Source organism: Trichosurus vulpecula, chromosome 6, assembly GCF_011100635.1.
Source record: "Trichosurus vulpecula isolate mTriVul1 chromosome 6, mTriVul1.pri, whole genome shotgun sequence".
NCBI classification, from domain to species: domain Eukaryota; kingdom Metazoa; phylum Chordata; class Mammalia; order Diprotodontia; family Phalangeridae; genus Trichosurus; species Trichosurus vulpecula.
Window position 1 is genome coordinate 63574893 of NC_050578.1, and position 22696 is coordinate 63597588.

The following is a 22696-nucleotide window of genomic DNA, read 5'->3' on the forward strand; positions in this document are numbered from 1 at the left end:
GTGCGATGAACCAAGAACCTTAATTGTAAGCATAACAAGAAATAACAACTCACAAAAAGTTTTCTCTTCTTCCAGTCATTCAGAAGCCCTTTTCAATGGACTTAAAGGTTTCCTCGTGTTGCTTCACATGGTCATCTGTAATGAACTACCCCAGGGCAATTCTTTTCAGTCAAGACTAGTCTTTGTTGGGTGCTCTTATCAATGGCTTGGGACAAGCTAGAGCTGGGATTGCCAGTAAATTTTTTAGAAGGATTACTACTACTTTATATTTGATTATTAAAAATTTTATAACTAAACTTTATTACAAGAGGAAAAAAAAGCTTATGGGAAAATGGGATTCAGTATATGGAAGTTGTATAGGTGTAGCTACAAACACTAGTAAAAGAGGCAGCATTTTATAGCTGATAGAGGCCCAGCCTTAGATTAAGGAAGAGGCCTGGGTTTAAGCCCTATCTCTTTACACATATACTACTAGCCACGAGGCAAGTAACTTTAACTACTCTATAACACAAAGAACTTTGCCAGACTATAACACAGAATTTGCAGATCTGCATCAATACTAATGGAAACCACAAATCTAGTCCACAAAAGCATTAGCCTCATATTAATTTACTTTAAAAGTGCTTTAAGTCTTTAAGTATTGGGAGCTTCTCATTAATGATATAGAAACTACTCTGGCAGACGTCATTAACTCGATGTCATCATTCTTGAGTATGTCAAAGTACAACAAACACCTTAGACTCAGGAGGCCTGGATTCAAATGTCATTCCTGATACTATTATAAGTGAATAGCCAATTCTCTTCACCTCTCTGACCTGTTTCCTCACCTATAAACTGGGGATAATATGACCTACTTCAAAGAATTGCACCATATACTGAGGTGCAACATAGTATAATATACAACTTATTAAGTCAGTTACCTGATCCACAAATGTAAACAAACTGCTCATTCTTATTGGGGGGTGGGAGAGTGGTGCATTACTATACATAAAAATGTCTCTATTCTTTTGAAAATACATTATAATTAAGGATCAGCAAAGACTGCTTGATCTGGAACCTTGAATCAGGCATCTCATATTAAGGAACTGATACAAAGTAGACATTACTTTGAGGCCCACAGTCCATAAGGATGCAAGAGTAACAACACTCATAGTATTCCCCCTCTGTACTACCTTCAGCAAATTATCAATGACTCAAATGTATACACATACACACACGCACACACACACACATACACACTCTGTCTCTGTCTCTCTCTCTTAGATAATAATAAATTCTTGCTGATTTATTTTACTATACTACACTCTCTCTCTAGTCTTCCCAAATAACCAGTTCGCTTCTGGATCAAAGGAGATAATACTTGTAAAATATTTAGAACAGTTCCTGGCACACAGCAGGTGTTTAAAGCATACTGGTTTCCCTTGATTACTACCTTTCTTTGGCCATCAGCTGTATACTGTTATTTTGTCTTCATTGCATTTTTAATTGAATACCACCACCCACTGAAATGTATGCTCTTTAAAGGCAAAATCAGTGCATTTTAAAAAATATTTGTATTCCCAACAAACTAAGTTAAAAAAAATGGGAAGAGTCAAATCAACATTGGAAGTATGTGGAAAGACACACCACTAACACATTGTTGTTAGAGAGCTGTTAACTTGTAAAAACCATTCTAGAAAGCAATTTGGAATTATTAAAGGTCCTTTGATCCAGAGGTTACATTAGTAGACATATATCCCAAAGAGGTCACTAACAAAAAGGCTCCATAAACACCAAAATATGCACAGCAGCACATTTTGGGACAGCACAGAATTGTAAACAAAGTAGAAGGTCACTGGGAAATTTAAGCAAATCATGATATCTGATGAATTCTTGTGTAAAGTGAAGTAAGAAGGGTCGAAAACCATACATACACATGGACTAAAGAAAACGCACAAAACAAATAAAACTAAATGCTATGAAATTATGACAAACAAGCATGGCCCCAAAGATGACATATATGAAGATATGTCCTTTCCATTCCTCTACTTGCCTAGGTTTGCAGGTATGAAAAACTGCATAGAATGTCATTTTAAAAATGTATTTATTTTTATCTTTTCCTGTGTTTTTTTATGAGATTTCTGTATAAAAAAACAGGAATAAAAATTAATTTTAAAAAATTTATATTTCTAGTACCTAGCAGGTACATAGTTCAGCTCAAAAATATAATGCCCTATTTAAAGTTAGCCATTTAAGTGTGTGCTCCACTGTATTCAAGCTATATGTGGGTCATGCATTATGTCCTATATTGTAGTCAAAGCCATTAACCTAAAATCTTTAAAGTTCAAGTAACTAATAGACAACTGTATGATCCTATTAATGTATATGAATTATTTATGGAGTAAAAGAGAGATGACAAGACAAGAACGACACATGCACAAAAGATTAAGGACTAAAGGATTGTGTAATATCTTTTTAGTGGTTACAAACTTCTAAGAGGCATACAAGTATGATACTGTTGTTTGTCCTTTGTTCTCAAAGAAGACCATGACATCAGAAAGGCTTTAAGTGAGGGAGGGCTGTGCAAAATCACCTTGGTAGAGCTAGTTTTGAAGGCAGGAAGAAGTAGGTTCAAGTCTTTCTTCTGAAATGCTCTAGGTAACTCTCTAAGACTACACATTACAGATAAATGGAGGGTATGGCCACAGCGAGTCTTTCCCACATTGATGAAATCACAGGTCTGGAACTTTGTACAAAACAAATCAAACCTTCGGGGATATGCTCAAAAGACTTACCTGTTCTGTAGTGGATGTTTAACGTAGTGTTCAGGGTTGGCAACCTCCTGATTGGTTTCAGTTTTTTCTTCTTCTGCAGGTGGGGGGTTAGGAGTGGTGGTGGTTTCCTACAGGAAAATAACCAAATATTATACGGTTAAAATCAGGTCTACAATAAGTAAGTTTCATTTAACTTAATCTTCAAATATCAATTCTACTTTACAAGCAAAGGAATAGAGATTAAATGTCTCAGATGATTCTTTTATCAAAAAATATTTTTAACATTTTTTTGAGTTCCTAATCCTCCCTCTCTCTCTCCGTCTCTCCCCCACCTATTAAAAAGGCAAGCAATACTTCATTATTCATGAAGTCACGCAAAACATTTCTATATTAGCAATGCTGCCCCTCTCTGTCCAAAAAAGGCATGAAAAACAATATGATTCAATCTGCATTCAGAGTTCATCAGTTCTCTCTGGAGGTAGATAGCATTTTTCGTCATGAGTCCTTTGGAACCATCTTGGATCATTGTACTGATCAGAGTAGCTAGGTCTTTCACAGTTGATCACTGACTGTTACAATATCATTGCTACTGTATACAATGTTCTCCTGGTTCTGCTCACTTCACTTTGTTTGCATCAGTTCATATAAGTCATCCCAGGTTTTTTCTCCCTCATCATTTCTATATAGCACAATAATATTTCATCACAAATCACATCAACAACTCACTCAGCCTTTCCCCAGTTCAGAGCATCCCCTCAATTTCCAATTCTTTGAAGTAGCTCACATCTTACTTTAACAAGTGGATGGTTCAAGTATAGCCCTTCATCACTAGAATACAAGGATTTAAATTTTTTACAAGTGTAATGTTACTCTAGTCTAAATTCAACAGACAATTATTTGAAAAATCTATTATTTTAACATATAGTTATACAAAATAAAAAACCTCTGTACTAAGAAAGCCAAAATCATTTAGAAATCTGGCAAATTTTGTCATTATATTCACCAAAGCAAAGCAAGGAAATAGTTGATGTTATTATGGCAAGGACTACGTAAGTAAGATATAGTTTCCTCCTACTACTGACACCATCAATGATTAAAATCCGTTCCCAGTGACTTTGGCCACTTCCTCCTGAACCTCTTAGATTTGAGCTTATTTCCTAATAAAGATGCTATACTATGAAGAAACCTACTAACTCTAAAGCCTATATCACACATGCAAATTTCCCCCCTCTTCTCCCAACATTCCTTCTAAGACAGACCTCACAGGCATTCAGCATAGGAGTATTTAACAGAGAAAAGTAAATGAGTTAGACTACATGGGCATTAGTTACATTGCTGCAAGTAGCTTTTCATTTGGTCATAGAACTCAAATTGGGAAGACAGCTAGCCAGAAGGAAAAGGGATGGCAGCAGCTGACCCCTGGGGCAGCTCAATCTTAAAGGGATGCTATGCCAAGGTAATTTTACTTTGGCAGTTTCTTTTTTTCCAGAATTTCCAAGAGAACAAGCCCATTTAGGCAATGAAGTTGAATATGGACTTGTGTATTCTTTTCATCCTTAATTTTTTTCCAAAATTGATTTGCCTTTATTCTAACTAGAAATTACTTAACTTCACACAAAAGCCTTATCTGAAACTGCTTTCTTGTCAGTAACTAGTCTTTCCTGCCTTAAGACACATTCGATGTCCTTTTCCATGTTATTCAACGGTTTGTCCATCCAGCACTTGCAAGTTCTTAGAAAGAATTATCATTGAAGTCTTATGCTGTTGAATTAACTACTGACCCCTGGGCCTCTCGTTTCTTTATAGCTAACGCTATTTCACAAAATCATTTTCTTCTGTGTCCACCATTGAAGCCATGAAGACTTAATTTGATAGATCTTGCTTAGATTCACCAAGTTTCTGAACTTCTTCACCCTAAAAAAGATGTTTTAGTGCACAGTTACCTTCAAGGTTAACATCTTGCTATTTGTTTATGCTCACCAAGAGCACTTAAAACAGAGAAGACTAAGTCTCAAAAAGAGAAGCAGTTTCTTATAGCCTCTGGGTGTACAATGAAACCAACTTTGCCACTCTATTTGCATAACTCTTAAAGAGTTCCATTCATCTGTAACTTTTATATTTTTTCATTTATATAATGAATGTAGTCAAAAGTCAATGTTTTAGGACCTTCAATACTGTATCAACCTAGTCACTGTATAAACATCATATATTTAACAAGTAAATATCAATTACAAGACATCAATGTGGAGATTTCTAAGAACTGTGTCAATTCTTACAATCTAGGACCTGCCAGGGTATGTGTTCAGCTGGCATAGCTTTCAAAGACCCAGAATTACTTCCACACAGGAGACATCAGATTTTGTGATGGAATGGCCATAAAATATCAATAAATGAAAAACCACATATTAAATTTCCAAAGGCTAATACTGATAGTAACATATAATGTTTTAAGATACCAGAGCTTACTTCCAAATGTCAGTAAAAACATCCATTCAAGTTTCACTTTACTTTCCTTAAAGAAAGATCAGGGAAAGAAGACTTAGGCAATAAGATTTTTAAAAAATCAAGTATTAGTTATTAATAATTTTGACACTCATAACTAAACATATATTAGCTGAGCCAAAATGTAAAGACATTTAAAACATCAGGTCTGAGACTAGGTATCAAACTGTTATTCCATAGCTTACTATTACGAGTCTTTTCCCGACTTTCTGCTGATCTAAATATTACGAATGGAACAAAGTGACAAAAAGCAGGATATAGGTGATAGCCAGCTGGTCTTTGTGTACCTTCGGGGGTTAGAAATGGATGTGATTATCCTTCAAAGAAGGTATGAAATGGACCAAAAGTTTTGGGTTTTTTTTTTAAATTCAAGCTGTATATGGAGGATTCAAAAGCTCTACTTAGCTAAAATTAATATAAAATAACCATTTTGGCAAAAAAATAAAATTACTTTTTTGTATTATACATGTGCCCTGAGAGGGGTGGTGGTGGATTCCAGTCATCTCTTTGAAGTCTTCAACAGAGGCTGAATGATCCCTTGAAAAGAGATGAAAGCAGGGACTTCTTTCACATATGAACTAAATAACTACTGAAGTCCCCAACAACTCTCAAATTCGGTGATTCCTATATAACTTGTAATTGCATTGACATTAACATAAATGATTAATAAATGGAACGTTAACAAATACCACAGATACAGCAACATAATAACACCTGGAAACATCACCCATCTACACATGTGACACTTTACATAGATTATTTCCCTAGTTCCTCAACAACCACCTTGTGAGTAGTAAAGGAATTACCCTAATTTAACTGAGGACACACACTGATAAAGTAATTATCTACACTTGGTGTCACATAGCTTAGAAAAAGGAGGACTGGAATTTGAACCTAGGTTTTTCTTACGAAGTTCAAAACTCTTTCCAATTACACCTCTTATTTACTTGTTTTTGCCTCTGCCCAATACCATTCCGGTCTCCATTTTAAAAATATATTAAAAAAATGAGTAAAATGTTCAAACCTGATATTTTTTATTACTCTTTAAAGTCAACCTTTGTAAACGCTAAAAAACTTTAGGAAACCTAAATTTTCCATTGTCTTTATAAGTTTCAATCATTGTATGGTGAAACTTGCTTAGGACTGCCTATATAGTTCACAGCCTATTCAGCTAGCTTACACAGTGGACACAGCAGAGTACCTGCAGACAGAAGACTTGAGTTTCGATGTGGCTCTAAACAGTCAAAAATAAGCTTCAAGGCCAAGTGCAATAGTGCAAGCTAGCAATATCTTTCTACACAGAGGCTGAGGCCAGTGGATCTCTGGGAGCTACATACAACAGAGCTAACGTTGACTGGGGACCTGCATTTATTAACACCAAGGTGAGGCCCCAGGAGCAGGAAGCCAGTAGGCTTTCTAAGAAGGGGCAACAAAGCTTCTGGGCCAATCAACTCAGCCAGGGAGTGGTTGCTACACTTACAGCCTGGGTGAGGCAGGGAGACCTAGTCACAGACAGCCATACAGCTGTTAATTGACACATTAAGCCATTTGTCAAGGGTAAGACGATACAAAGACTGCCGTACTGGAAGAGTGGAGGAGGATAATTTTTACTGATGAAATTTCAATTCTTCATTTAAGGTTCTACGCAAACTGCTGGCAGAAGAAATCCAGGTAAAACAGTAAGATCTTGGCATATTTACACTGTGAGATATCTAACATAAAACATGATTTGGAGATTTTTCACTAGAAAGCTTTTCTCACTGAGGAAATGATAAACCACTACAGAGATATACTTGAAAAACAGAATTCTGGAATCACAGAAATTCCCAAACGGAGGTAAATACTGCAACCCATGCATTATACCACATGTCACAAAAGGTTAGAGAAGTTAAACGTGCTTTAATGGCCTAGGAACATGCTTGATTTTAACCAATGAAAACTTATGGGCTGTAATCAAGGCTAGACAAAAAAGGCTTGTTCATCAAAGATCACAAAGCCAGTTACGCGTAATGAAAGATTTGAACCCAGGTTCTCCTAGCTTTAAGGCTGGCTACCTTTACCATGCTGCCTCTCATAATAAAATAAAGAGTATACAGATAGCTCAGAGGCATCTTCAAAGTACAGAACAACAGCTCCCATGGATTCAATTATCTCTATGCAAATAATTCTCAGATTTATTAGATTTAACTTCTTTCCAGTTTCCCATCTCCAAATACATCTCTCAAACTGGATGCCTCAAAGACAGTTCAAGTCCTCTAATAGTGTCACCACCCTGTCTGGTATAGGCCAGGACGTCACCAGCTCATGACGAGAAAAATGCAACAGCCTGCTGGTTGGTCTTCCTTCCTCAAGCTTCTCCCCATTCCAGTCAATACTCCACTCCTACCCCACAGTTGTCAAACTGACCTTCCTGAAGTACAGGTCAGAACATGCCAAGACCTATAGTCAATAAACTCCTGTGGCTCTCCTCCTATCACTTCCAAGATCAAATATAAAATCCTATTTGACTTTAAAAGCCCTTCATAAGCTGGCTACCTTCTACCTTTCAGCCTTCTTGTATCTTACTCATCCCTCACATAATCCACAATACAATGGCACTGGTCTCCCTGCAATTTTTCCATGTCCCAACTCTACATTTTCATTGACTGTCCTTCATGTATGGAATGCTCTCCCTCTTCATCTTGGTCTCCTGACTTGCCTGGCTTCCTTCAAGTTCCAGCTAAAATCCTATTTTCTTCCTAAAAGAAAACCTTTCCTATTCCTTTCTCCTTCCTATCCTCTGTTGATAGTCTCCAATTTTTCCTGCATACTCTGGTTTTTACATAGTTGTTGGTATGTTGCCTCCCCTGTTAGAATGAGTACTTTGAGAGCAAGGATTATGTTTTTGACTATCTTTGTACCTCTGGCATATAGTAAGTTCTTAATAAATGCTTGTTGACTTTACATATGGCAAAAAGTTTGTAACAAAGTCTTTTAACAAAGTTTAGGGGTATTTTTAAAAAATTTGCTTGTTATAATTAAGCAAAAAAATAAATTAGCCAGAACCCCCACAACAATTCTGATTTTATTGTGCTGTCCACTTTGTATCTTGATTTCTATGCCTGGTGATTAATAATGAATCATTTTTAAAAATACTCAATCTTTTAAAATATTTTATATGAAAATTTTTAAAAACAGACTAATCTTTCCCCCTATAGTTCTCAAAGATTTAAAGCCAGAAAGGGTCTTAGAGGTATCAATTCTAACTCCTTCATTTTATCAATAAGTGAATGGAAGCCCAGATCTTGCCCAAAGTGAACACAGCAAATGGCAGAGGGACAATTTCAGCCCTAGTCCTAAGACTCCAAATTCCTCTCCCCGTTCTCCTATACCACAATGTCTCTAATATTTAAGTTTTAACAAATGAAAAATATATCTAAACATGCACACACACATATATATATACATGCATATACACGTATGGACAGACAGATAACCACTAGACCTGTAACTTCACTGGCAATGAGAACCGTGGTAAGAAATTCCTATCAAAGCAAAAGTAGATTAGTACTTGTTCTGCAAAGAAGTCTTCAAATTGCCTGGGGCACTGAGAGATTAAATGACTTGCCTAGCATTGCTCAGCCAGTATATGTCAGAGGCAAGACTTGAACTAGGGCTTCCAGACTCCCATTTAAATATCAGTGTTTTTGTGAAATAGTGAATTATTAGCCCAGAAGCTGGCCTCTTTGGGTTTATCAAAGAGTAGATTGCTATAGTTGTTGCCTTCTCCATCTTGTGTTCCTATCCTATTCCACTGATCCACACCTCTGTTTCTTAGCCAGTACCAGGTAGTTTTGATGACTGCTGCTCTATAGTACAGTTTAATATCTGGTATGGCTAGGCCACCTTCTCTAGCATTTCTTTTCGTTAATACCCTAGATATTCTAGACCTCTTGTTTTTCCAGATGAATTTTGTTATTACTTTGTCCAGCTCAGTAAAATAATTTTTGGGTAGTTCAATTGGTATGGCACTGGATAGATTAATTTAGGTACAATTGTCATTTTTATTATATTAGCTCGGCCTAACCATGAGCAACTGATATTTTTCCATTTATTTAGATCTGACTTTATTCACGTGATAAGTGTTTCATAGTTATGTTCATATAGGCCCTGGGTTTGTGTTGGCAGATAGACTCCCAAATATTTTACAGTGTCTACAGTAACTTTGAATGGAATTTCTCTTTCTATCTCTTGCTGTTGGGCTTTGTTAGTAACGCACAGGAATGCTGAGGATTTATGTGGTTATAAAAATGTTCATACCGAATTGTGGGGGGGGGGGGGCGCGGGCGCGGAGCCAAGATGGCGGCTGGTAAGCAGGGACTAGAGGGAGCTCTGTAAGGAGTCCCTCCAAAAACCTATAAAAAATGGCTCTGAACCAATTCTAGAACGGCAGAACCCACAGAACAGCAGAGGGAAGCAGGGCTCCAGCCCAGGACAGCCTGGATGGTCACTGGGTGAGGTCTATTCCACACGGAGCTGGGAGCTGGGAACGGAGTGGAGCAGAGCCCAGCCTGAGCAGCGTGGAACAACCAAACTTAGAGTCGGGCGGATGGGGCCCCTAGCGCCCTGAATATGTGAGCTGCGGCAGTTACCAGACCCCTCGACCCACAAACACCAAAGACTGCGGAGAAGGTTAGTGGGAAAAGCTGTGGGAGTGGAAGGAGTTCGCGGTTCCGCTTCCAGCCCCAGGGGCAGCTACAGTTGCTGCTGCTTCTGGCCCCAGGCCCACCTGGTGGGAGGAATTAAGTGGCTGATCAGAGCAGGAGTGCAACAGCCAGCTGAAGATCTAAGCCCAGCCCGGGCTGGGAGTTCTTGGGGAAGGAGTAGTGCGGGTCTGACAGAGCTGGCACCTCCCCCCCAAACGTGGAACATAGAACTCGTTAGTCTACAAGCAGTCATACCCCACTGAAAAACTCAAGGGTCAAGTTAGTTGGTTGGGAATATGGCCAGGCAGCGAAAACGCGCCCAGATTCAGTCACAGACTTTGGATTCTTTCTTTGGTGACAAAGAAGACCAAAACATACAGCCTAAAGAAGACAACAAAGTCATAGAGCCTACAACAAAAGCCTCCAAGAAAAACATGAACTGGTCCCAGGCCATAGAAGAACTCGAAAAGGAGTTGGAAAAGCAAGTTAGGGAAGTAGAGGAAAAATTGGGAAGAAAAATGAGAAGGATGCGAGAAAACCATGAAAAACAAGTCAATGACTTGCTAAAGGAGACCCAAAAAAATACTGAAAAATACACTGAAGAAAACAACACCTTAAAAAACAGACTAACTCAAATGGCAAAAGAGCTCCAAAAAGCCAATGAGGAAAAGAACGCCTTGAAAGGCAGAATTAGCCAAATGGAAAAGGAGGTCCAAAAGACCACTGAAGAAAATACTACTTTAAAAATTAGATTGGAGCAAGTGGAAGCTAGTGACTTTATGAGAAATCAGGATATTATAAAACAGAACCAAAGGAATGAAAAAATGGAAGACAATGGGAAATATTTCATTGGAAAAACCACTGACCTGGAAAATAGATCCAGGAGAGATAATTTAAAAATTATTGAACTACCTGAAAGCCATGATCAAAAAAAGAGCCTAGATACCATCTTTCAAGAAATTATCAAGGAGAACTGCCCTGATATTCTAGAGCCACAGGGCAAAATAGAAATTGAAAGAATCCATCGATCACCTCCTCAAATAGATCCCAAAAAGAAATCTCCCAGGAATATTGTCGCCAAATTCCAGAGCTCCCAGATCAAGGAGAAAATACTGCAAGCAGCCAGAAAGAAACAATTTGAGTATTGTGGAAACCCAATCAGAATAACCCAAGATCTGGCAGCCTCTACATTAAGAGACTGAAGGGCTTGGAATGCAACATTCCGGAGGTCAATGGAGCTAGGATTAAAACCTAGAATCACCTACCCAGCAAAACTGAGTATCATGCTCCAAGGCAAAATATGGATTTTCAATAAAATAGAGGACTTTCAAGCTTTCTCAGTGAAAAGACCAGAGCTGAATAGAAAATTTGACTTTCAAAGACAAGAATCAAGAGAAGCATGAAAAGGTAATCAAGAAAAAGAACAAGAAAGAGAAATTGTAAGGGACTTACTAAAGTTGAACTGTTTTGTTTACATTCCTGCATGGAAAGACGATGTGTATGATTCATGAGACCTCAGTATTAGGGTAGCTGAAGGGAATAGGCATATATATACATATATGTTTCTGTATATATATGGGTGAATGTATATATATGTATATATCTGTGTGTATGTGTGTGAGCACATATATATATGAGAGAGAGAGAGAGAGAGAGAGAGAGAGAGAGAGAGAGGACACAGGGTGAGTTGAAGATGAAGGGAAGATATCTAAAAGAAATAAAATCAAATTAAGGGGTGAGAGAGGAACATACTGAGAAAGGGAGATAAGGAGAGATAGAATTGGTTGGATTATCTCGCATAAAGGTGGCAAAAGGAAGCAGTTCTGTGGGAGGAGGGGAGAGGGCAGGTGAGGGGGGAATGAGTGAACACTGCTTTCATCATATTTGGCCTAAGGAAGGAATACCATACATACCCAATTGGGAATCTTACCCCACAGGAAAGAAGAGGGAAGAAGAAAAAAAAAATGGGGGGGATGACGGAGGGGAGGGCTGATGGGGGTGGAGGTAGTCAAAAACAAACACTTTCGAAAGGGGACAGGGTCAAGGGAGAAAATTCAATAAAGGGGGATGGGTTGGGAAGGAGCAAAATATAGTTAGTCTTTCACAACATGAGTATTGTGGAAGGGTTATACATAATGATACACATATGGCCTATGTTGAATTGCCTGACTTCTTAGGGAGGGTGGGTGAGAAGGGAAGAGGGGAGAGAATTTGGAACTCAAAGTTTTAAAAACAGATGTTCAAACACAAACAAAAATGTTTTTGCATGCAACTAGAAAATAAGATACACAGACAATGGGGCGTAGAAATTTATCTTGCCCTACAAGAAAGGAAGGAAAAAGGGGATGGGAGGGGAGTGGGGTGACAGAGGGGAGCGCTGACTGGGGAACAGGGCAACCAGAATATATGCCATCTTGGAGTGGGTGGAGGGTAGAAATGGGGAGAAAATTTGTAATTCAAACTCTTGTGAAAATCAATGCTGAAAACTAAATATGTTAAATAAATTTTAAAAATTATAAAAAAAAATAAAAAAAAATGTTCATACCCTTTGACCCAGCAATATCACTTCTAGGGTTGTATCCCAAAGAAATTACACAAGCGGGAAAAGGACCTATATGTACAAAAATATTTATAGCGGCTCTTTTTGTGGTAGCTAAGAATTGGAAATCAAAGGGATGCCCATCAGTTGGGGAATGGCTGAACAAGCTGTGGTATATGAAGGTAATGGAATACTATTGTGCCATAAGAAATGGGGATGATACGGGCTTCATAACAACCTGGAAAAACCTACACGACATAATGCTGAGTGAGCGGAGCAGAGCCAGGAGAACATTGTACACAACCACAGATATATGGATTCTGTGAGGACCAACCCTGACAGACTTTGCTCTTCTCAGCAACACAAGGTACAAAGACATCTCCCCCTTTTTTTCCATCTCTTTTGTTTTTGTTTTGGGTTGGTTTTTTTTTTGGTTCTGTTTCTTCTTTCTCATGATTCATTCCATTGGTCATAATTCTTCACCACAACTTGACTAGTGTATAAATTAATTCAATGCAAAGTTATGCCGTCTTGGGGAGGGAGGGGGGAGAGAGGGGAGAAAATCTGGAACTCAAAATTATGTAGAACTGTGTGTTGTAAACTAAAAATAAAAATTAAAAAAAAAATCAGTGTTTTTGACAGAATATTTTACAGGAACAACAATCCTCTGGAAGGAAACTGACCTGAGATTTGTGAGATTTATTGAATAGATACTTATAAAGTTCCTGCTACACACCAAGCACTACATTAGGTGGATACTCCACTGTGCTGTTGAAACAAAGACAAAACCCTAAACAATTCTGGCCATCAAGGTACTTCCAGTCTACCAAGAAGATCCCTAATCAAAGAGAGGAGCTGATACAAGGTAAGAAAAGAATGTAGCACATCTTAACCTGAGCTTTGAAGGGAGGAAATCTGGAATTGGGGGGCTGGAAGGTGGCAATGGAAAAAATATAGCCTGTGAGAATGCATTAAAATGGTCAATGGTTATTTCAACTTAAGAGGATAACTAGCCTGATTTGGCTGGAATACACTACACAAAGGTTACTAATATGAAATAAGACTAGAAAAGTGGGTTGGTACCAGATTATGAAGAGTTAAAGTACAGACTAGAGGTAAAAGGGAGCCACTGCAAGTTTTTGAATAGGCAAGTAATAGGAGTTATGAAAGAACTGATTAGAACAAGCAGAGAAACCAGTAAGGAGACTATTACAGAAGTTTAGGTAGTGGCTGTGATGGTGTGAATGGATATGAGTAGAATCAAGAGAATTTAAATGGTTAAGGAAAAAAGTCAAAGATGACTCTGAAATTTTAAGTCTGAGATACAGTGTACCCTTTCAAAAAAACAGGAAGGAGTATGAAGATGGGGACTTGTTTGCCCAAGAGGCAGAGTTAGGTGAGTTTAGTTTAAGGTATTGGTGGGACATTCGGAAAGAGAGGTCCATGAGGTATTTGATAATGTGGTATTGAAGTTCAAGAGAAATCTGGAATGTACATATAATTTAGTGGTCATCTGCACAAAAAGGATAACTGAACCCATGGGAAATCATTAGGGTTGAGGAAATATAAAGAAAAAAAACCACGTTAGTGGATGCTCACAATTAGGAAGCAGGTATGAATGATTCAGCAAATGGGACTGGAACAGATAGTAAGTAAAATGGGTAAGTAAAGTAATTACTGGGGGCATTTGGGAGGAAGCCAGTAGACATGAGAAACAGAGATGGACTGATGCTCCTGAACAAGACAGGATGGGATGGGGGGAAATAATGAAACATTTGATCACAGCAAGAACAGAAGTACGGTTTCTAAGAAAGTGGAAGCCAACTGGTTTCCATTATAGGGAATGGCTCAAAAAACCACATGACGTACATCTAATGGACTACTGGGTCCTAAGAAATAACAATTATAAGGAATTCAGCAAAACATGAAAAAGCTTATATAAACTGATTCAGGGTGAAATAAGGAGAAATAAGAGAGCAATATATGCAATGACTACAATAAAGAAAAATCAAGTTCAATTCTGAGTGATTGGGATAATTAATCTCAGTCCCCGAGAACAGAAAATGAAACCCTCCTCTACCTATCTAAATATACACATACATATGTGTATGTGTACACACACACACACACACACACATATTATGGGGAGAATGCCAATAACTGGTATTGGGGACCAGAAGAAAACAGAAAGGATGTTTATAGATTAAACTATCACATTTAGCATTTGACTTAATACCAAACTCTCTGAAGTGCTTCACAGCAATCCCTTTCTTAACCACGTCCCCTTCCCCAAAATGAGAGAAAATGAAGAGGAAGGAATAAAACCTTCTGGCCTTCCTCCCACAGTGAGGAAGTATTACTTAAACAGGAGTCTCATCTGTTTGAACCTGGGTAAGTCACAACCTCTGAGCACTACTACACCAAATACATTCTTGTTACAGCCCAGACAAGTAGTAATCTAGGACCTGCTTAATTGCTTCCTGTGAAAGGGGCCCAACCCAATGACCTCTCAAGGTAGCAGCATCTCTCAAATTTCCTATCTTTGTTCCCAATTCCTAGTGCAGCCCTCTGGAGCAATACAGAAGACATTCAATTTCTCTTCCACATACAAGACAGCTTAAATTTTCTCCTCTCCAGGCTAAATTCCCCAGTCTCTTCAACCAAAAATCTAATGGCATGGTTTCTAGTCATCTTAGTTGCACTCTTGAAGACTCTAATCTATCAATAAACATTCTAATGTGTGCTTCTGTTTCGGTGTCACAATATTCCAGTTGTCTGATCTGGGCAGAGCGGAGAGGAACTATTCACTTCTCTGGTTCTGGACACTACCTCTCTTCTCTTAATGCGGCCCAAGATTAAGTTAACTTTTTGGACTGCCATGTTATACTGCTGATGCACTGATCTACAGAAAAGTATGTTCAGTTAGGGCTCTCCTATATTACCCTTGCCTAGAATTCCCCCCCCACCTAATTTTACCTATTAAATTTCATTTTATCATATTCAGATCATGGGAGCAATTAAGATACTCTTAGTTTTTCATCGTCACTCAATAAACATCATCTACAAATCTGGTACCCTTGCATGAGATTCCCGCCACCCACCGAATTTTATCTATTAAATTTCATTTTTATTATATTCAGATCATGGTAGCAATTAAGATACACTTTAGTTTGTCACTGTTATCCAACAAACATCATCTGCAAATCTGGTAAGTATATAACTTTATGTAATCATGCAAGCTGTCAATAAAAATTGTAAATGCCACACGGCCAAGGAAAGATCTGAGGCACTATACACTAGGCAATCCTATAAATTCATACTGAAGTCATTAACGACTACTCTTTGGGTGTCTGGTCAATCACTCAATCTGAATCAATTTCAATATACTATCATTTACTCCACAGCTGACCATCATCTCTACAAGTATAATATGTTTGAAACACATTTAACATACGTAAACTATTAGACTTACAACATTCTCCTGATCTACCAGAAATTTAATTTGGTTGAAAAGTGAAAGGATATTAATTTAGTTTGACTTGTTCTTGATAAAACCAAGTAAATCTTGGTGATCAATGACTCCATTCTAAATGCTTACAAAACTCTCCTAAATAATTAATCCTACAATTCTGCCAGGAATGGAGAGATCAAGTTCACTAGTTTATTAAGACAGATAATCCTAGCATTTATTAATTACCTACTACATGCCAGACACAATGCCAAGTACTGGGGAAACAAAGAAAGGTGAAAAACAGTTCCTGCTGTTAAGGATCCCACAGCCTAATGGGGAAGACAACATGCAAACAACTATACATAACAATATATATAAAAGATAAATTGAGGCTTGTCTCAAAGGGAGGGTATTAAGGAAAAGCTTCTTGCCAAAGAAGGACCATTGCTGAAACTTGAAAACCAGGGAAGCCAGATTTCCAGACATGGAGTATGGCCAGTGAAAATGCCTAGTTAGAGGAAGTGGGATGGAATGCCCTGTTTGAGGAACAGCAAGGAAACCTCTGTCACTAGGTCACAAAGGAGAAGTAAACTGTAAGATTAAAAAAGGTAGGAAGGGGGCAGGTGGTAAATATGAAGGGGGCAGGGGAAGAAAGACACCATGAATCAGGACATAAGGCTCATTTCTAGAGTCAGTGAGGCACAGTAGATTAAACTCTGGAACTGAAGTCATTAAGAACTTCACCAAGGCCCACCTCAGACACTCAACAGCTGTATGACCTTGTGTAAGTCACAACCTGGGGAGTCAGGGAGGGAGGAACGAGGTAAGAGTGCCAGGGCACTGCACTAAGTGCTTTACAGATGTATCTCTTTCGATCTTCGCAACAACTCTGGGAGGTAGATGCTATTACTATCCCCATTTTACAGTTGATATATAAAACTCTGAGCCTCCTTATCTGTAAAATGGGGATAATAATGGCATCTAACCCACAGAGTTGTTGTTGAGCATTGAGTCAGATAGTGTAAAACACTTTAGAAATGGAAACTATTATTAGTTTTATTCAGCAATTTCACTAGGCAGGAGTATTGAGGAGTTCCCTTTCCAGGTCCAAATCATATGGCATCCACACTAGGTTACTATAAATTGTCTGCAAAAGGAATGTAAACTTCAAAGAACCTCGTATTTTGAGGCAGCATGGTGTAGTAGAAAGAAAACTGAACTTGAAATCAGAAGATCTAGGTCTTTGTGAAGGCTGACACTAGTTGTGTGACTTGGATGAGTCACTCCAACTCTGAGCCTATTTCCTCATCTGTGTAGTGAAGCTATTATTATTTGCACTCCTCTCTCTCTCACAGGGCTACTAGGAACAAAGTAAAGGAGCTATTTTATATGTTCTCCAATCCCTGATGACACTCTGCATAATGTTTCATTACATAGTAACTAATTTTAATTACAATATGCCATATATGACAGGCCTAACATCTCTAACTGGTTCCATTAAAAAAATGGTATTAAGTGAAAGAATATTACATAAAACATTTCCATAGGAACAAGACTCTAAAATGGAAAAATCAAATGATGTTACAGCAAAATTTCTTTACTTTTAGATGAGGTATGAATTACTGCAAGCTATGTTATACCAGATATGCCTGCTCAAACATTATTTGCATTGTAATAAATGGTGGTAATATCCTACAAAGAAAAACTATATAATTTCAATCCAACTGATTTTTATATCCTAAATATGCAATGTGTTTGCTTGGATGGTACTCTGTACATCACCCTGCTACAATGCAAAAGGAAAAATTATCCCAACTACACTCCATACACATCAAAGCACATCAACCCACTAACATCTAAACAGAGGGATATAAGGTCGAATTAACTAGATCCTATGAGTGCCTATACTAACTAAACTAATTACAAGGCACGTAAAGAGACACAAATTATAAAGATATCAAGAGCATAAATAAAAACATTGAAAAAAAAGACATGGTCTCTATCTAGTAACATCTTATATATAGCTTCAAACTTATTGATGGTACTCATACTTAAGAGGTACTGCCAAACTTGTCTCTCTCCCTGCCCCAATAATAAAACCCCCAAACCTACTCCACACTGCCATCAAAGTCAAACTTTTAGGCATCATCCATACAAAGAAGAGCAGCTCAAATAAAAATCTTATCTAGGGTCATCTTTGTAATTGGGAAATAATGGAATGGGGGTGGTGGTGTGAGAGTGGGGGTGGAGTGGAAGGTGGGTAGCTTATCTACCTAAAATACTACCAAAAATATTCCCCTCTTAAAGTCAAAAATCCACTAGACCCTAGAATTCAGGCTCATAATTAGTACCATAATACAACTACATAATGAGCTAAATACAAGATAGGCTTTTGAAGGCTAGGCTGGGATCCCACCAACTACTTAAAATATTTCTAACCAACTACCTTCTATTTCTATGGGAAAATGCATATTGAACTGGTTTAGTGAAGTAGAACAAGTCCAAGATTTGGAGTCAGAGGACCTGGGTTCAAATGGATAATGATGGTGGGGGTGACATGGGGTATTTTACTTCTCTGGACACTTCAGTGTTCTCACTTGTACAATGAAGGGGGATAAGTCTATATGACCTTTCAAGTCCCTTTCAGACCACCCAATTAGAACTTGTGAACAGCCTACATACTTCATATCAAGAAATAATACACATTTGTCAATTCTCAAACAAGTTTAACAGATAAAGGTGTTTAACTAGGACACTTATGTGGAGCTAAGGCTCTTGCTTGGGTGAGATCCAAATAGGCAAAGCAGACATTCCCAGTTGGGTGGCAATGGAGCTAACAAAAACACAGCCAGATCCAAATCATTTTAAGAGTTTATTTTGCTATAACTCTTTAATTACAGGCTGCATCTAATCAATCATCCTGCAAATATCACAGGTCGCAAGAAGCCTGGATGAGGCAAAATCAATTAATAACAAAAAATCCATCATTATAATGTAAAAAATAATAGCACGTCTTACTGATGGTAAGCTCATATATGAAGAATAACAACGCGATGGACCATTGGCTCAACCGCATATTTTAGAAAAACCCTCAAGATCGCTAGGCATGGTTAATCAATCTATCTTTTCTTATATATCAAAAAAAATCCTTTCTTCTAGGGAAGCATGGTATTGTGGAACAAATAATGGATTTAAAGTAAAAGAACTTGAGTTCAAATGTTACCTTTGCAGCTTATTAGATGCGTAACCTCAAAGTATGAACAAAATAGGGACATGAGAAGGGGTCATTTAATACCTACCTCACAAGAGGTAAAGATAAAATAGATAAATAATATGAAATAGATAATATAATTATAAAGATAATATAATCCAAAACTGTATGGCTTTATCTAATACCACTATGTAGCTATAAAGTTAATCTATTCTTTTTTATTTCTGAAAGCAATAAGAAACTGTGAAAATGCCCCTTCTTTCCCTATATTCCTAGCCAAAAAAGATATTACGGTACAGTGAGCAGAGGGCCATCTCTGGAGTCAGAAATACCTAGGTTCAAGTCCTATCCTTCACACATACTATGTGACTATACAACTAAGATTATATATTTTAGAAAAGTGGCTGATAAGAATGTATAGAAAGAGAGCTTAGTATCTTACATATAGCCTCAAACTTAACTGGTGGTACTCAGTCTTAGAGGTACTGCCAAACTGTCTCTCCCTGCCCCAGTAACAATAAAACCCCAAAACCTACTCACCACTGCCAAAGTCAAACTTTTGGTTCAGTCCAAAGATAAAACAAGATATGTGTGTGTGTGTGTGTGTGTGTGTCCCTAGTCACAACTCCTCCAATTTCTGGGGGAGTATTTTGTACCACAGGATAGTTAGGTGGTACAGTGGACAGAACACAGGGCCTGGAATCAGGAAGATTCCTCTTCCTGAGTTCAAATCTGGCCTTAGACAGTAGCTATGTGACCCTGGGCAATTCACTCAATCCTGTTTGCCTCAGTTTCTTCCTTTGTCAAATGAACGAGAGAAGGAAATGGCAAATCACTGCACTGTCTTTGCCAAGAAAACCCCAAATGGGGTCATAAAGTCAGACATGACTGAAATGAACAAAATATCATACCACTGATTCAGATTCACACTTTAAAAGGCAGACACGTGCACAGTGATACCATTTAAAAATAAAAGTTAATTCTCACGTATCTGTCTGGCAAAAATGGTAAGTTAAGGGATTTGCATCCAAACAATTGGTGTCAGATTAAATCCAGGTTTCAATGACTCTAAAGCCAGCACAGGCCACACCATGACATACTGACTCTCAAGCTTGCCCATACTGTGGTAGGCATTCAATACATTTCTTGCTAAACTGACCTGAATTCCAGCTTTACATTTCATAAACTATATTGTGAGACAGTATGGTCTATTGGGCAGGGAGTCAACCTTGGAGCCAAGAATCAATTAACAAGTACTTATTAGGTGCTTATTATGTGCCAGCCATTGTGTGAGGCACCTGGTCCTATAAGTACAAAGAATATAACTTCCTACTGTCAAGGAAGTTACAATCTAAGATTAGAGTTAAGTACATACATAATTATATACAAAATTAATATAAAGATAAAATACAAAGCAGTTAAATTCAAAGTATTTGGGGAGGGAAGGTACTGGCAATTACGGAAATCAGAAAAGAGTTCATGTAGAAGGTGACATGTGAGCTGTCCTGAAGAACAAGATGTATTCCATGAGGCAGAGATGAGGAAGGAGTGCATTCCAGGCATGAGGAAGAGAGAGAAGGCCAGTTTAGATGGATTGAAGGAGGGAGGGAGAAGATGGTTGTTGGCAGGACCTGAAGGGTTTTAAATATTAAACAGAAGAGTTTATATTTGATATTAGAGGAAAAAAGGAACCACTGAAATTGAGTTGAAGAGTGACTTCAGTTCAAGGCTCCCCTCTGATACTTACTAGTTGTATGACCCTGGGCAAGTCACAAACTCTTAGACAGTTCTCCAAGACTATAAATTGCAGAAGAAACACTGAGTGAGAGTTTCCTCATCAAGGAGGAGTTCCTTGTACCAATTAATATCACAGGTCCAAATCTTACCCCCATCCCTATTCCACAAACCATCCTCAAAGTATAAAAGCCAGAGTTTGGCACACTGCTTGGCAAACAGTAACATAGAATCTCAAAATTGGAAAGGAACTTTAAAGGTTTCTGGCTTCGTCAGTACCTTAACAAAAATGTCCTTATGTCATCCCTGACAACTGTCATGTAGCCTTTACTTGAAGACTTCTAGTGAGGGGAAACATGATCACTCTGCTTCTGGACAACTCCTGTTTGGTTATTTTTCTTTATATCTAGCCCAAACCTTACTCTCTACTATATGTACTTGATAAAAGTTTACTGGATTGAGGAAGGATTAATTTTTATGTCATTATCTTAAGCATCTCATGAAACTGGATGCAGAAGGGGGCAGAGCCAAGATGGAAGCTTAAAAACAGGGACTCACTTAAGCTCTCTCACAAATTCCTCCCAACACCTGTAAAAAATGACTCTATACAAATTCTAGAGCTACAGAACCCACAAAATAACAGAGGGAAACAAGTCTCCAGCCCAAGACAACCTGGATGGTCGCTGGGAAGAGTCTAAATAGAAAATAGACTAACATACATGGCAAAAGAGCTCCAAAAAGCTCATGAGAAGAATGCCTTAAAAGGCAGGATTAGCCAAATGGAAAAGGAGGTCCAAAAGACCACTGAAGAAAATACCACCTTAAAAATTAGAATGGAGCAAGTGGAAGCTAGTGGCTTTATGAGAAATCAAGAAATTATCTAAAACAGAACCAAAAGAATGAAAAAATGGAAGACAATGTGAAATATCTCATTGGAAAAACCACTGACCTGCAGAATAGATCCAGAAGAGATATTTTAAAAATTGTTGGACTATGTGAAAGCCATGATCAAAAAACAAGCCTAGACATCATCTTTCAACCGGAGGGTAAAATAGAAATTATCCATCAAACGCCTCTTGAAAAAGATTCCAAAAAGAAAACTCCTAGGAACAGTGTAGCCAAATTCCAGAGTTCCCAGATCAAGGAGAAAATTCTGCAAGCAGCCAGAAAGAACCAGTTTGAGTATTATGGAAATACAATCAGGATAACACAAGATCTAGCAGCTTCTACATTAAGGGATCAAAGGGCTTGGAATATGATTATTCCGGAGGTCAAAGGAGTTGGGATTGAAACCAAGAATCACCTACCCAACAAAACTGAGTATAATACTCTAGGGTAAAATATAGACTTTCAATAAAATAGAGGACTTTCAAGCTTTCTCGGTGAAAAGACCACAGCTGAATAGAAAATCTGACTTTCAAACACAAGAATCAAGAGAAGCATGAAAAGGGAAGAGGGGGCAGGTAAAAGGGAATGAGTGAATCTTCCTCTCATTGGATTTGACTTAAGGAGGGAATAACATACACACTCAATTGGGTATCTTACCCCACAGGAAAAGTAGTGGGGAAGGGGATGGGGGAGAAGATGATAGAAGGGAGGGCAAATTGGGGGAGGAGCTAGTCAAAAGCAAACACTTTTGCAAAGGGACAGGGTCAAGGGAGAAAACTGAATAAAGGGGGATAGGACAGGAAGGAGCAAAATATAGTCAGTCTTTGACAACATGAATATTATTCAAGTGTTTTACATAATGATACATGTGTGGCCTATGTCGAATTGCTTGCCTTCTCAAGGAGGGTGGGTGGGGAGGGAAGAAGGGAGAGA

The 22696-nt window shown here is 38.1% G+C and overlaps 1 protein-coding gene across 1 annotated transcript in view; it reads right to left on the bottom strand.

Annotated features, from left to right (window-relative positions):
• EIF4E (eukaryotic translation initiation factor 4E) overlaps positions 1-22696 on the bottom strand; it is a 51554-nt gene that overhangs the window by 14086 nt on the left and 14772 nt on the right. Inside the window, exon 2 of the mRNA XM_036762998.1 lies at positions 2775-2881. Within this exon, the coding sequence (XP_036618893.1) occupies positions 2775-2881 (107 nt within the window). The remainder of the gene's footprint in view (positions 1-2774; positions 2882-22696) is intronic.